Source organism: Chiloscyllium plagiosum, unplaced genomic scaffold, assembly GCF_037043375.1.
Source record: "Chiloscyllium plagiosum isolate Xiang-an unplaced genomic scaffold, Cpla_swu_hap1 HiC_scaffold_14, whole genome shotgun sequence".
In the NCBI taxonomy this organism is placed as follows: domain Eukaryota; kingdom Metazoa; phylum Chordata; class Chondrichthyes; order Orectolobiformes; family Hemiscylliidae; genus Chiloscyllium; species Chiloscyllium plagiosum.
In genome coordinates, this window is record NW_028270152.1 from 26,182,671 (window position 1) to 26,198,393 (window position 15,723).

Here is a 15,723-nt window from a genome sequence, read left to right on the forward strand (position 1 = left end):
ATAAATGGTCATTCTTGTTAATAACAAAAACCTGGTCTATGCTTTCATTTAAAAAGAACTGGGTCAAAATTACAGGTAAATTGAGGAATTTTGCATAATTTGATAACATTTTTGACTTTTGTGATGACTCCGAAAAAGCTGAGCTTGATTTGTAGTGCACTACCCAGTGAGGCGTGATATTTGCATGTGTGTTCTTTACATGAGATGCACTAGAATCCTGACTGTTTACTGTTGACTCTGAATTGCAATCTAGCTCAAGGTGATATCATGAAATTCTTGATGTTCTATCTGTGAAAAAAACTCCCAAAATAAAACCTTGAGCAGCCTGAAGCTAAATCCCGACAGTCAGAGGGCCACAACTGAAAAAAATCTTTCATGCCCACTGCAGAGTGGAACATTTACAGAAACTGCTCTGCTTGCCATATTTATCTGATTTAGCTGGTGAAATTGTCTTTTGTAATTTTGCCTTTTCACTTTATTTCTCCCTACGCCTGTACCCAGAATAGAGAATATATCCACACCCAGAAAAGAGAATATATCAAAATTATGATTGAAACTTTAATCTGGTGCTGATCAACAAGTCAAGATGATAGATTTGTGCTTCATATTTGAAAATTATTTTTAATTTGCAGAGGGACATATTTCATTGGGGACGAAACTAAAGCATATTTTTAATTAATTACAGCCACTATTCAACACAATGTGTAACGATGCAATAATTTAGAGCTGCAAGATTGGAACAAAATCATTCTTTTATAGTAGACTCAGTAATTTGGAGCCATAGAAGTCTATGGTATTCCAAAGCACTGTTTCTGATTGACCACCTAGCCTAGTTTCCTTGTTGAGATGAAAGGAGTGTAGATGTCATTGGGTGCCTTGCCAATATGCCATAATAATAAGTTTTATAATTTTACCCAGTTGGTTGCATTTCAACAGTATGTCTCTATATATTTTGAACATTGGTTATTGCTAGCACCCAAGTGAGTTCTCTATTCAAGTCAAAGATTGTTGTGCACTCACCATAATAAAGCAAAGAGAATATAAAGATGAATGAGTAATTTACATATTCCTGCATCTGAGGTAAGAAAAAACAAATTGCTGAATGTCGTTTGTATTTTATTGATGCATCTTACCGTAAGGTTTATAATCTGAATTATATGCCAACTGGGTTTCCCTGCTTGTTGCCATTCTGTGTGATTATACTTAGTCAGAATTGCTTCATTCAAATTGTTTCTGTTGATTATTGTCATAATATTTTTGGTGTACAGGAATGCTCTGTCAAGAAAAATATTATTCTTTTGTCAGGTGGTATGTGTGGGATCAGTGGCAGAATTGGAGGAGCTGAGCGGAATTAAAGTTGAAGACCTTCATCGTGAAAGGTGACGCTTCTTTTTAAATGTGTATATTATCGATGTTCTGTTAATTTTGTTATGCTTTTTTTCATTTGCCTAGTCAGATGGTTAACTTTGACTCCAAAACATAAATGTGCTGAGGTGAACTTTAGTTAGTCGTATCAAATTGTAATTGGATTAGTATGACCTGTTGTCTGACCAGATTGAATGCACTCTTGGCTCAGTCAAAAGCTGAGAATTGAAGTCCCAGTCCAGAGTCAGGAGCGCAAGTCATGTTATCCATGATTGAGCTTGTAGCACTGTCGCTGCTGAGTCAGAGATTTGTAGGTTTAAGATACACTCAGAGGTTTGAAAGCTTGTGGAACAGAAAATAAGCAGGAGCTTGAGGATCTGCTGATGTATCGGTCATAGCATTGTTTGGAACAGGCTTCACACAGGTACCCTAACCATGATCCTTGCCCTCAAATGAAAGCAAGATATCCCGCGGCACTATTTTGATGATGAGCAGGGCAGTGATCCCTCGTGTTGTACAAATAATTATTCCTCCAGCAACATCAAAAGGATAAACTATTTAATTGTTATTACATTGCTACTTAGTGTTCCTTGTGTGCTAATTGACTGCCATATTTCCCTGTAGTGACTGAATTTCAAAGTAATTTCTGAATTGTAAATTACACTGGAAAGTTGACGAAAAGGACTGTTTAAGTGCAATATTGTCTTCAGTTCACAAATTACCATGTATCATCTGAAGAAGTTCGTACTTTATACATTGATTTTGGCTTTCTAATTTGATTAGACCTCAAACTATGTGCTGTAAATAGAATAGCCAGCAACAGCAATTTTATATCAAACTTTGAATATATCAAATGTTAGGGAATGAGCAATTGTCCAATAATCATTATATCTACTACTGGATGTTACTTGGGTTGTGCACCATATCTTTGCTTGAAACAGAAAATTGCAATATTGTTTTTCACAGATTAATGTAAATAGATTTATTTGCAGATAGAACAATCCACTTGAACTGTTAGATATAGCAAAATACTGGTGTGAAGATAGAATCCATCAAACCATGGTGTAAATTGCCCTTTCAGAATGCCAAGGTCATAAGAATAGTAGTAGGCCTTTGGCACATTGATCTGCTCTGCCATTTATGAAAATCATGATGAGTTTGATGGTGGCCTTAATTTTACCTTCCTGTCTTTCCTCATAACATTGCTTCTCCTTCATTTCTGTCTTCAAATCACTCCTTTTTTTTACTATATTTTGCAAAATCATCCTACACCCACAGAACAACCTCTTTATGGTTATTCATAGTATTTTTACATAGGCATTTTCTGCTGTACTTGTGAATGTAGGTAATCACACTAGATATGTACAAACAAGGAGAGAAGCATCCCTTGAAAATTGGAACTAAATCACATCAGAGCACCCTGCCATTATAAAATCTGTGGCCTTCATTTCAAATGTATGATGTTGTGCAAGATTGAGTGGTTACAAAAGACGATGTGGCACTCACCTGTTTGAGTCATATCTTGCTCATACAATAATTAGGTGGTGATATACATTAGACTATCATAACAAACAGACAAAATAATATAAACTCAGCATGTCTGGCATTATCTGTGGAGAAAGAAGCTATCATAACTTTCTCTTCCATGTCCAACATTTTCTCTGGATAAAAATGCAAGTTGGAAAAATGTGCAAAATACAATTTTATGTGTAAGCTGCAGATTAAAAATCGTTCTCGCATCAGCATTATTTGTGGATCTAAGTAAAATTACTCTGTTGCCTAATTGTTGAGTGATAATATTGAAGGAGAAATTACAGACATGTTACATTATTGCTGCTGAACCATGCAGATCATGAGGATTCTGTCTTCAATACCCAGACTAGGTGGTAACTTCCAACCCCATTATTTGAGGATTGTAACGTATATCCATGTTCTTGGAGCAGGAAGCAGGAGTAGCATTGCATATTAATTGTTTTGAAACATATTTAAAAAACACTCTGTAAGCTTCGCCTTTGGCTTTGCTATATTACTGTAGTTGGTGAAATAGCTTATTGAATGTTCTGTGTCCATGTATTCAGAATGAATGCTTGGGCTCGGATAATGAAGGTATGCTACCACTTGTAGAACCATACCTGAGTATATTTTCTATATCTTTCAAAAAATTATTTGTAATGCAGAAATGATATGTTTTATTTGTATCGCATTTCTTTAGCCTCAGGATATCCCACAGTACCTTACAGCTAATGAAGCACTTTAAAAGAACAGTCATTGTTGGGATACAGAAAATGTATGGTGTTTATGGTCATAAATGTGCTTCCTGCAGAGTGCAACACTTGCTTATTGTTAATTGTCTTTTCAAACTTTTCATTGATACATTGATCATTATGTTCCAGTGTGGATAACATCACAATCCCATCACACTGTGGAAAAGGTGTTCTGAAACGGGTTCCTGAGGTCTTCGATTGCTGGTTTGAAAGTGGAAGTATGCCATATGCTCAGGTCCACTATCCTTTCGAAAACAGAAGAGAGTTTGAAGACACCTTTCCAGCAGATTTCATTGCTGAAGGAATTGACCAAACAAGAGGATGGTAAATAAATAATTGCTACAGTAGCAATTCAGTTGTTGTTTTGTGATTAATTCCATAAACTTACACTATTCAAATGGATACAGTACGATTGAAACTAACAGTTACCTCAAATTTGAAATTTCATGACTTTTGGTGAATTGTCCAAGGGCGAGAATAGACCATTTTTCTCCTCTTGTGACCAGTTACTGTAAATCACATTTCCAGGCCATGTAAGCCTGGGTTAAGTTCTTTCTGTACTACCATGAAAGTACATCTTCACCCTAGACACTCAGCTATGCTTTTTACTGTACCTATATATTTTGATTTTCCTGACGTTTATCTTAATGGTCTCCAAGTGAGATTTCACAAATAATGTAAAACTTTAGTTTGCTTGAGTACTTTAAATCTCTATTTATTTTCCAGTTTCCTACATTCAAGCAATGTTGAAAATGTTCAACATATAATGGAGCAATATAGTTGAAGACTAACTTAAACTTACAATTAATTGATCCCATATTTTGAATCAAAAATGCTACATTTCAGATGAAATCATTTCTCTGTAACTGAGAAAATAGGCTTTAGAATTGCTGTTTAGTCACTTTTTGTTAGATTAAACAGCTAACTATAGTGATTTGTGAAATTCTTTCTTTCTGTGAAGATGTTAGAGTTTGTAAAATGTTACAACCCCTGTAGATGTCAATATCTCTTCTAAAAATCAATGCATGTTTTTCTCAACTCCAACTTCAATTACGGAGGGACAAGATTTAACATTTTAAGACTTCTCCTGCAGCAAATAAAATAAATGAATGTAGATCTGGTAAAACTGATGCCCATGACATTCCTGATGAAGGGCTTATGCCTGAAATGTCAATTCTCCTGCTCCTCAGATGCTACCTGACCTGCTGTGCTTTTGTAGCACCACACTTTTCGACTAGTAACTCAGAGACCCAATTAATATACTGTGTACTCCGATTCGAATCTCACCACAGCAGATAAACTGAATATCATAAACATTTATGGTCTAATAATGACCATGAAACCATTGTCAGTGGTTGTAGAAGCCTATCTGGTTTACTAATATCCTTTAGGGAAGGAAGCTAGTATCCTTACCTGGTGTGGCCGACATGTGACTTAATGGCCCCTGAAATGATGAACCATTCAGCTGTATCCGTCACTACAAAATCTAAAGGAATGAAACCAGATTCCCTATTTGGCATTGACAAAGATTCTAGATATACCAGCAGTAAAGACAGCCTTGTCAACCCTGCAAAGTTTTCCTTTCTAATATCTGGGTGCTAGTGCCAAAATTGGGAAAACTGTCTCACTGACTTGTCAACTACAGCCAGACATAAGTTCAATTTCATGAGTGTGACTTGCATGCAATCCCCCAGACATCAACACCATCACGAACAGGACAGACCCAACATAGATGGCAGCACAGTGACATAAAGTTGGGACGGAGTCGTCTTAGGATTCCTCAACATTAACTCTTCACCCTAGGAAGGCTCGTGGCACCAAGTCAAACATGGATAAGGAAACCTCCAACTGACGAGCATGTCCCACCCTCAGTATCTGTACTAATCTGGTGTTAGGCACCACTTAAAGGAAGTCTATCTCGTGTAGTACGGTGATAGTGCCACTTCACACAACGGAGGATGCTCTCATTGTGAACAATGGCAAAGGTGCAGAAAATGTACCCAGGGTGGGGCACTTCAAAGTCTATCCCCAAGATTGGCTCAGCAGCACCACTACTGACTGAACTGATTGACTCCAAAAGAATGTTGTTGCTTGATACGATATGTGGCAGATGCTAAGGGAGCTAAAAGGAGGGAAAAGCATATGTACTCCTTGCCAGTCTGCCTGCTACAGATGCAACTGGCTACAACAGTATCTGTAATCGCAGCACAGTCCTTCATATTGTGTGGCACTTTCACTGAGCTACCTGGGAGAGACTTTGAACAGATCAAGCAAATCAAGATGCTGCAGGCCATCAATAGCAGCAGAATCATACACCAAAGCAAACAAACTTCTTCATATGTCACTATTACTACTACATTTCTGTTTCTTCCTCCCACTTGAATGTATTAAAACAATGTGGTCTGTTTGTTCATCGTTCCTGCAGACTCCACTCTCATCTACACAGCTTTAAAATACATCATAACTTTAGGTAGCAGCAGGGACTGATGTTCCTCAATTGAAACCCCTGGGTCCTCATTCCTGCCTCATCTGCAATCACACCCTCCTTTCCCTGGTCATAGGCCGATTTTGAATTATCTAGTCGTGAGGAATGTGACCTCTGGACCATAGTGTCAAGGTAACTTTCTCCTTCTCTGATGTGTCACAATATTTGCAGCTTGGATTCCAGCTCCTCAACACTAAGCTCTACAGTCCTGGCACATTCAATCTTGAACACTGATAGAGAATTAAACAACTCCAAAAGAAGACTAAACAAATATCCCTATCCACAATAATGGAGCAGCCAAGCAAATCAGTGAAAACAATTAAGGTTGAAGCATTTGCAACAATCTTCATCTCAAAGTGCAAATGGATGATACAACTCAGCCCCCTCCAGGAGTCTCCTGTGTCACAGATGTGAGTCTTCAGCCAGTTCAATTCACTCCATGTGGAGCCACTGAATACTGCAAAGGCTTTGGGCCCCGATAATAATATGACAGTAGTTCTGAAGATTTGGGTTCTGGATCTTGCTACATGTCTAGCCAAGCTATTTCAGGTACAGCTACAGCCCTAGCGTCTACCTGATAGGTAAAACATGACAAATCAATCCTGGCCAATAACTGTCCCATCAGTCTACTCTCGATCTTCAGTAAAGTGATGGAAGGTGTCATCAGCAGTGCTGTCAAGCAGACTTGCTTAGTAGTAGCCTACTTACTGATATTCGGTCTGTGTTCTGCTGGGCCTCTCAGTTCCTTATCTTATTACAGCCTTATTGAAGACTTGGACAAAACAGCTGAATTCCAGAGATGAGGTGAGAGTGATTGCTCTTGATCCCAAGACCCACATTTGACCATTGTGGCAGCAGGAAGCTCTAACAATCTGGCGTCAATGGGAATCAGGGTGGGGGCGAGATTGTGTTGATTAGAGTTCTATTCCTGGCACATAAGACGATGATTTTGGCTTTTATAGGTATGTCACCTCAGTTGCAGGGCATCTCTGCTGGAGTTCCTCAGAGCAGTATCCTGAGCATTTTCAGCTGCTTCATCCAATGATTTCCCCCCATCACAAGTTCAGAAATGGGGATATTTTTGCTGATAATTGCACAGTATTCTGTACTATTCATGACTATTCAGATCCTGATATTAAAACACAACCACTTTGACCAATATTTGTAACAAAAGGAAAATATTGGTAAGAAAAATGTTTATTGGAGATTGAATACATTTCCTCCAATTTATTGAAGAACCGGATGTATTCTAATGAAATAAACTGCAATACCGACTTTAAATATATTCATACTTTGGATTTTTGAGCAAATAATCTCCATCTAATTGCGTCAATTTTTAAAAAAAATCATTGATTTTAAGTAGAATTACTTAAGTGTAAATGTGTGGCGGTGGTTAGAAATAATTTGTTAATCGTTTGTGGCATTGCACATGAAGGGGAACGCGTCATGTTTTAAAATGAAGCAGGTTTAGAAGTTGGGAGATAATTGACTGGGATGTGTAAATAGTTCAGTCCCCAAGTTAAAATCGTACATTACATTTCCCCCTTTTCATTGTATTTTCATTTAAGTTTCTACATGTGCATTTGTAATGCCTGTCTGAGTTTGTGCTGTAGTGGCATCTTCAATCTAGTGGTGGTGCGAAAGCATTTCCCCTAGCAAGACAGATAACTGGTGACAGAATTGGCTCACTGTAATCTTTTGACCCAAACTAATTCAAAATTGAGGAACCATTGGTGCCTATTTTGACAAATCCTGTTCTTGAGCAGCGAGAAAAGAGCAGCTGTTTTTTTGTTCTTGTTTAAAAAAAAATGAGCTGATGAAATATATACAATTAACAGCAAATAAGCAGGACATTCAGTCCAACTGGTTTGTACTGGTGTTAATGCTCCATATGAATGTCTTTGAACCTTTGTTTAAGTCTAGCCCTATTTCCTTCTGTCTCAAACAAATGTCTCATTACCCCTTAAATGCATCTCTACTGGTTGCCTTAAGTAATCCAAGTTGTAAGAATAGCTACTTAGCGACTATCCAATTGTTGCCGAGTTTAGGATTCTCTAATGAGTGGAAAAATTCAGCTGACACCTATGTGGCAAATCCTTCATAATTTTCAAGGACTCAAACGTCGCCTCACTGATTTTGATGTGAAGAGCCCGCCCCTTATTCACTCTTTCATGATGGTTGTATCCTCTTAATTCTGGTAGCACTTCTGTAAATTATTTTGTTATCTGTTAGCAGTGGAAGCAATGAAAGGAGAGACTATTCACAAAATAAAGTTTGCATGGCTGGTTCCTGGAATGGCATGATTGTACAATGAATAGGCATTGAGTAGACAGGAACTAATATTGCCGAGTGTTTTGAGTAAGAAGTGATCTTTTGAGATCGATACATAATCGTTAAAAGGATTTGATAGGGTAGACACCAGTAGAATATTTCCTCTGCTTAGGGAGCTAAGGATAAGGGGTCAAAGTCACAGAAGAAACAACCAACCGACCATAATTCTATTAGATTTAAAATAGTGATGGAAAAGTGTAGACCAGATCTAAAAGTTGAAGTTCTAAATTGGAGAAAGGCCAATTTTGATGGTATTAGGCAAGAACTTGCGAAAACTGATTGGGGCCAGATGTTCGCAGGTAAAAGGACAGCTGGAAAATGGGAAGCCTTCAGAAATGAGATAACAAGAATCCAGAGAAGGTATATTCCTGTCAGGGTGAAAGGAAAGGCTGGTAGGTATAGGGAATGCTGGATGACTAAAGAAGTTGAGGGTTTGATGAAGAAAAAGAAGGAAGCACATATAAGGTATAGACAGGATAGATCGAGTGAATCCTTAGAGTATAAAGACAGTAGGAGTATACTTAAGAGGGAAATCAGGAGGGCAAAAAGGGAACATGAGATAGCTTTAGCAAATAGAATTAAGGAGAATCCAAAGGGTTTTCACAAATACATTAAGGACAAAAGGGTAACTAGGGAGAGAATAAGGCTCCTCAAAGATCAGCAAGGCGGCCTTTGTGTGGAGCCACAGAAAATGGGGGAGATACTAAATGTGTATTTTGCATCAGTATTTACTGTGGAAAAGGCTATGGAAGATAAAGAATGTAAGGAAATAGACGGTGACATGTTGCAAAATGTCCATATTACAGAGGAGGAAATGCTGGATGTCTTGAAAGGGGTAAAGGTGGATAAATCCCCAGGACCTGATCAGGTGTACCTGAGAACTCTGTGGGAAGCTAGAGAAGTGATTGCTGGGCCTTTTGCTGAGATATTTGTATCATCGATAGTCACAGGTGAGGTGCCGGAAGACTGGAGGTTGGCAAATGTGGTGCCACTGTTTAAGAAGGGCGGTAAGGACAAGCCAGGGAACTATAGACCGGTGAGCCTGGCCTCGGTGATGGGCAAGTTGTTGGAGGGAATCCTGAGGGACAGGATGTACATGTATTTGGAAAGGCAAGGCCTGATTCGGGAGTGCCAACATGGCTTTGTGCATGGGAAATCATGTTTCACAAACTTGATTGAGTTTTTTTGAAGAAGTAACAAAGAGGATTGATCAGGACAGAGCGGTAGATGTGATCTATATGGACTTCAGTAAGGCATTCAACAAGGTTCCCCATGGGAGACTGATTAGCAAGGTTAGGTCTCATGGAATACAGGGAGAATTAGCCATTTGGATACAGAACTGGCTCAAAGGGAGAAGACAGAGGGTGGTGTTGGAAGGTTGTTTTTCAGACTGGAGGTCTGTGACCAGTGGAGTGCCACAAGGATCAATGCTGGGTCCTCTACTTTTTGTCATTTACATAAATGATTTGGATGCGAGCATAAGAGGTACAGTTAGTAAGTTTGCAGAAGACACCAAAATTGGAATTGTAGTGGACAGCGAAGAGGGTTATCTCAGATTACAACAGGATCTTGACCAGGTGGGCCAATGGGCTGAGACGTGGCAGTTGGAGTTTAATTCAGATAAATGCGAGATGCTGCATTTTGGGAAAGTAAATCTTAGCAGGACGTATACACTTAATGGTAAGGTCCTAGGGAGTGTTGCTGAACAAACAGACCTTGGAGTGCAGGTTCATAGCTCCTTGAAACTGGAGTCGCAGGTAGATCGGATAACGAAGGCAGCGTTTGGTATGCTTTCTTTTATTGGTCAGTGTATTGAGTACAGGAGTTGGGAGGTCATGTTGCGGCTGTACAGGACATTGGTTAGGCCACTGTTGGAATATTGCATGCAATTCTGGTCTGCTTCCTATCGGAAAGATGTTGTGAAACTTGAAAGGGTTTAGAAAAGATTTACAAGGATGTTGCCAGGGTTGGAGGATTTGAGCTATAGGGAGAGGCTGAACAGGCTGGGGCTGTTTTCCCTGGAGCGTCGGAGGCTGAGGGGGACCTTATAGAGGTTTACAAAATTATGAGGGGCATGGATAGAGTAAATAGGCAAAGTCTTTTCCCTGGGGTGGAGGAGTCCAGAACTAGGGTGAGAGGGGAAAGATATAAAAGAGACCTAAGGGGCAACTTTTTCACACAGTGTGATATGTGTATTGAATGAGCTGCCAGAGGAAGTGGTGGAGGCTGGTACAATTGCACCATTTAAGAGGCATTTGGATGGGTATATAAATAGAAAGGGTTTGGAGGGATATGGGCCGGGTGCTGGCAGGTGGGACTAGATTGGGTTGGGGTATCTGGTCGGCATGGACAGGTTGGACCAAAGGGTCTGTTTCCATGCTGTTCATCTCTGTGACTCTATGACTGAAATTACGTGCAGTTTCTTAAATGATCGCAGATTTTTAAAATTTTCTTCTCAAAGGGCTGTTGAGTATATTCTGTGCCGAGATTAATAGATCTTTGACAAATAAGGGAATTAAAATAATGGTGTGGATAAGAAATGACCCATGAATTTATTGATCGTGGAGGGGCTCAAAGGTCAAGCAGTCTTCTCCTGCTTCTCTTATATCAAAGAAGAAATGTAGTTCACTTAGTGAAATATTGTATTGTAGGATATGACTGTAAGACACTGATGTTCTTTTAATCAGAAACCAATAATGTAACAGAAAAAAATGCTCAGACCTTCTAACTGCATAAATCATTTTTCTAGGTTTTATACCCTACTGGTACTGTCTACTGCTCTGTTTGGCAAGCCACCTTTCAGGAATGTAATAGTCAATGGTCTAGTACTGGCAAGGTATGACCTTGTTTAACTTCTTTCCATGTCAATAACCATTAAAATTATAGTATTATTAGATGTTATAATATGGGTTAGCAGCATAATTATCTCTTAAAATTGAAACATTTTTCTCTTAAGTATCCATGTTCTGGTTAATGTTTTGGATGTATAAACAGTAATTACTCATCACTAAATGATCAAACTGTTAGTTTACACTGGTTACAGTCAAGTTAATGCTATGTCTGATTTTCCTAAGCAGCTGTTCTAGTCTAGGTGGCATATTACTGTAATTTTACCCATTTCTGTGCTTGGTCAGCTAACTTCGCACTTGGAGGTACTTGTAGGTTTGGATTGGCAGGTGTGGCTGGTGGAGGATGATATGAGGCAAAAGGCTGAAAAAGCTTTGGGCTCATTCAGTTCCAAACATTATCCTCGTATTAACTGTTCAAATATTTATGGCAGGCTATGGGAAGTATTGATCTTGCACTGTGGCACAGTTAGAAACTGTTGAAACAAATGATAATATGAGAGGGATAGAATCTGTTCAGAGTTGTCAAAAAGTAATGCTGAAAATTTGTTTAAGTTTCTCTGCATGTTAATGATTCTGGAAGTCAAAAGCAATTGGCCTTGATCACATCAAATTAATTTCACTTCCTGCAATGGAATTAACTGGGTCATATTCTCAAGGCTTTCATGAATATTTGTTTTCTGACAAAATGGAGGAAATTATAATACAGTGAATGGTAGCCTTTCTGTAAAGTTTTTTTTTTAGTTCTGTAAAGTAACGCCTACATGCCATGTCGAGAGAGTGTTTTTTTAAAGTAATTTAATCTGTAGAATTGAGGGTAGATTTAATGGAAGTGAAAACTGGGCTTGAAGAGAATCAATATAATATTTAATTCCTCAGGGAAGAATTTTGCCAAAAAAAAGTTAATTTTACAAAGAAAAAAAAACCTCTGAAGCTAACTTCACCATTGACATGATCTCATCAGAATTGGAATTGGGAAGTAGATTAGATTACTTAGTGTGGAAACAGGCCCTTCGGCCCAACAAGTCCACACCAACCCGCCGAAGCGCAACCCACCCAGACCCATTCCTCTACACTTATCCCGTCACCTAACACTATGGGCAATTTAGCATGGCCAATTCACCTAACCTGCACATTTTTGGACTGTGGGAGGAATCCGGAGTACCCGGAGGAAACCCACGCAGACACGGGGAGAATGTGCAAACTCCACACAGTCAGTCGCCTGAGGCGGGAATTGAACCCGGGTCTTTGGCACTGTGAGTCAGCAGTGCTAACCACTGTGCCACCATGCCGCCCTATAGAAGATATAGCTGCCTTGATTAAAAAAAATCTTGAAATAAATTTTGTGTACTTGTAATGTTTCTTTATTTTCAATTCAGATATGCATGAAATTAATAAAATGCAATTAGTGAATCATGTTTCTGTTCTCCTATTTAGCGATGGTCAGAAAATGAGTAAACGCAAAAAGAACTACCCTGATCCAATGCAAATTGTCAACAGTTATGGCGCAGATGCACTGAGGTAAAATGTACATCATCTCGTGACAGTGTACATGGTGTTTTAAGCCTTTTTCTGAGCAATATTGACCTACTACCTTCAGCATGAGAGATTCCCATTGGTCAACAACTACTGCATTGTATCATGTGACTATCACGACTTTTTTTTCTCATTTAGCAATTCAGATGATAAATTGGATGTGCCAAAGGCAAAACTGAAGCATTAACACATCACTTTGAGTAATCAAGTGTAATGAGGGAGGTTCAGATTATCAATTTGTCAAGATAATCTGTCAATTTTATCACATTCTTAGCACTTCTGTTTCTCCTCATCCATTAAAATATTTCAAAATAGCACTCAAACTTTGGAGTCAATTCTAATTTACCATAACTTAAGTATGCCTGTGTTTTAACAGATTGTGGTTTATACAGAAATTCCTTATCCCTTCTTAACTTTTCAAATGTTTCTTCCCTTTATATCCCATGACAGTTCGACAGATCAATACCTATTCAACATTATTCCATCTTTCTAGGCCTATCAACTAGTATTCTAATGTATTTTGCGAATGTTCACATTATAAGATATGACTTTAGGCTATGACCATGAGCAGAATCCAAACTTACATTTTTTTTTTGTTTTCGATTGTTATTTAATGCACTTCTGGTTGCACCTTGCTTCACAATAAATCATATACACTGCATGATGTGGACAGTTTATGCTGAAACCAACTGCAGAGCTGCTGCTTTCTGCATTATGACTAAGTACTTAGGTTGAATAAGTCACTTTATTTAAATACTCCTAAAAAAAATCTCTTGTTGAAATGAAAAATCTTCTGGTCAATTTGAAATGTCACACCATCATACTATGACTTAAAATATTCATGAATGTAAGTTATTATTAACTTTGTGCATATATATGTTTCAAAGTTTTTTTTCTTTTGCGCACTGATTTGATCCTTTAGACACATGGTTTTTGAAAAGAGATGATTATAAAGATAATAGTTGTAGGAAACTAATGTCAGCAAATTTCCTATTGAAAATATTGGACTTTCTAATAAATACTGCTCAATTATAAGTAATACATTTTACATGGAAATAATCTGTCACATTATGTTAAAGTTTCGACTGACCCAGAAGGTAAAGTCTGTTAAACATCATTAAACTGCCAATTTGTGATTGAAATCCTAATGTAACATGACATCATCTGCCTCAAAATAAAATACACTTTGATTGAGTATTTTCTGTAAATTATGAATTCTGTCGAATAGGTGAGATGTAGTAACATTATTTTACTGAATGTTTATTTTAAATGTTTAACAATTTATATTTAATCTATTTTAATGATGTGAAAAGCAATATAATTACTACCAGACTATTTTGAAGAAAGGCACACCTTTGAAGATAAGTTAATTTATCATGAGTTTCTCATTATTTTAATTTGTATATGGTGCTATTGCAGATTACTCATTGATGTTACTTTTAAAAGCAGGATAGCCTGCAATAATAATTGAGTTAACATTTGAAAACTTTTTACTGTTTACAGTGTTTTTCAGAAGTTTAGTATAGACACAGTTTTAACTCTGGGTTTGACTAGATGTGCCATTTTTCATGAACTGTGTAAATGTTCTTTTTGTAGGCTATACCTTATTAATTCCCCAGTTGTAAGAGCAGAAAACTTACGCTTTAAAGAGGAAGGAGTGAGAGATGTTCTGAAGGATGTTTTCTTGCCTTGGTACAATGCATACAGATTCCTTGTTCAGAACGTTCAGAGATTGCACAAGGTAAAGGGGAACATTTCCATGCAATTTGTTACGACACATGGTAAACTTTTCTGCTAATTTGAATTTGACCCACTGAAAAGCTCACCTTACCTCATAATCTGTTAAAGTATGAGTGACAAAGAGCTGCAAAAATCCCTCTATGTCAAAAATATTTAACGATTTATTCTTCAACTCCAAGAAACACAAGAACATTAAACAACAACAATCTACAGAGTAGTCCTCCTTTGTCTGATCAATTTATCTGCTTCCCACTCTACAGCAATATACTGATCCAATAAAACCTCCCAATTAAGTTTAACAAAAAAAAGTCAAATTTCAATACCAGCCAGTTGTCGCTTTTCCCTTGATATCTTCATCTGTACTTTCCTGGGTCTTTTCTTTGGTCTTCTGTTTCATAAATTTCATATGGAAAGGTACCTTTCAGAGAGAAGCTCGGCAGGCCATGTATCATTGGTGCTCTTTGCTACTCTGGCTAACTATTCAAAATGTCCAATTTTATGTACCCCAAAACATCAGACTATCTCATTGGTTTGTTGTCATCCAAAGCGGTAACATTCAAATTCAATTGGATTTTTATATCTTGGGGCATAATTTAAATTGATTGGCCAAATTTGAATTTGCATCATGGCACCATTGCAATGCAGCTCCAACTATTTGTTTCACAACCAAATGTTACATTTTTAAATATTTCAGCACACTCTGTGCCTCTCTAGGTCTGTGCCAATTTCCACTCTCTCTTAAAGGTACAGTACACCTTCATAACAAATTATCTATAACAATATTTACATTTGCAGGATTTATTTTTCAGTGTGCTTCTACCCACGTATATAGAAATGTGTAGATTGAAATATTAGCTTAATGTCATAATTAAATCTTTAAATGTGAAGTTGTTAAATTGGAGTGTGATGTTTACTGTAGATTGCTCAGTTATTTTTAAACTGTTGTTAAATTTCTCATTCCAGGAAGAAGGTATCCAATTTCTTTTCAACGAAAGTACCATTGAGGACAGTGATAACATTATGGATAAATGGATACTTTCGTTTACACAATCACTCATTCGGTTTTTAAAGGCAGAAATGGAAGGTAATCCTAAAAATAGAGGCATTATTTAAAGAAAAACATAAAATTCCCTTAACTACCTTTCAATCATGTTTG

At 37.6% G+C, this 15,723-nt stretch overlaps 1 protein-coding gene across 4 annotated transcripts in view; it reads left to right on the plus strand.

The window, feature by feature from the left end:
- iars1 (isoleucyl-tRNA synthetase 1) overlaps nucleotides 1–15,723 on the plus strand; it is a 186,242-nt gene that overhangs the window by 87,343 nt on the left and 83,176 nt on the right. For all 4 annotated transcript variants that reach the window (XM_043707895.2, XM_043707896.2, XM_043707897.2 and 1 more), the window contains 6 exons: nucleotides 1,306–1,379; nucleotides 3,759–3,953; nucleotides 11,195–11,281; nucleotides 12,729–12,812; nucleotides 14,424–14,568; nucleotides 15,531–15,651. In XM_043707895.2, the coding sequence (XP_043563830.2) occupies nucleotides 1,306–1,379; nucleotides 3,759–3,953; nucleotides 11,195–11,281; nucleotides 12,729–12,812; nucleotides 14,424–14,568; nucleotides 15,531–15,651 (706 nt within the window). The remainder of the gene's footprint in view (nucleotides 1–1,305; nucleotides 1,380–3,758; nucleotides 3,954–11,194; nucleotides 11,282–12,728; nucleotides 12,813–14,423; nucleotides 14,569–15,530; nucleotides 15,652–15,723) is intronic.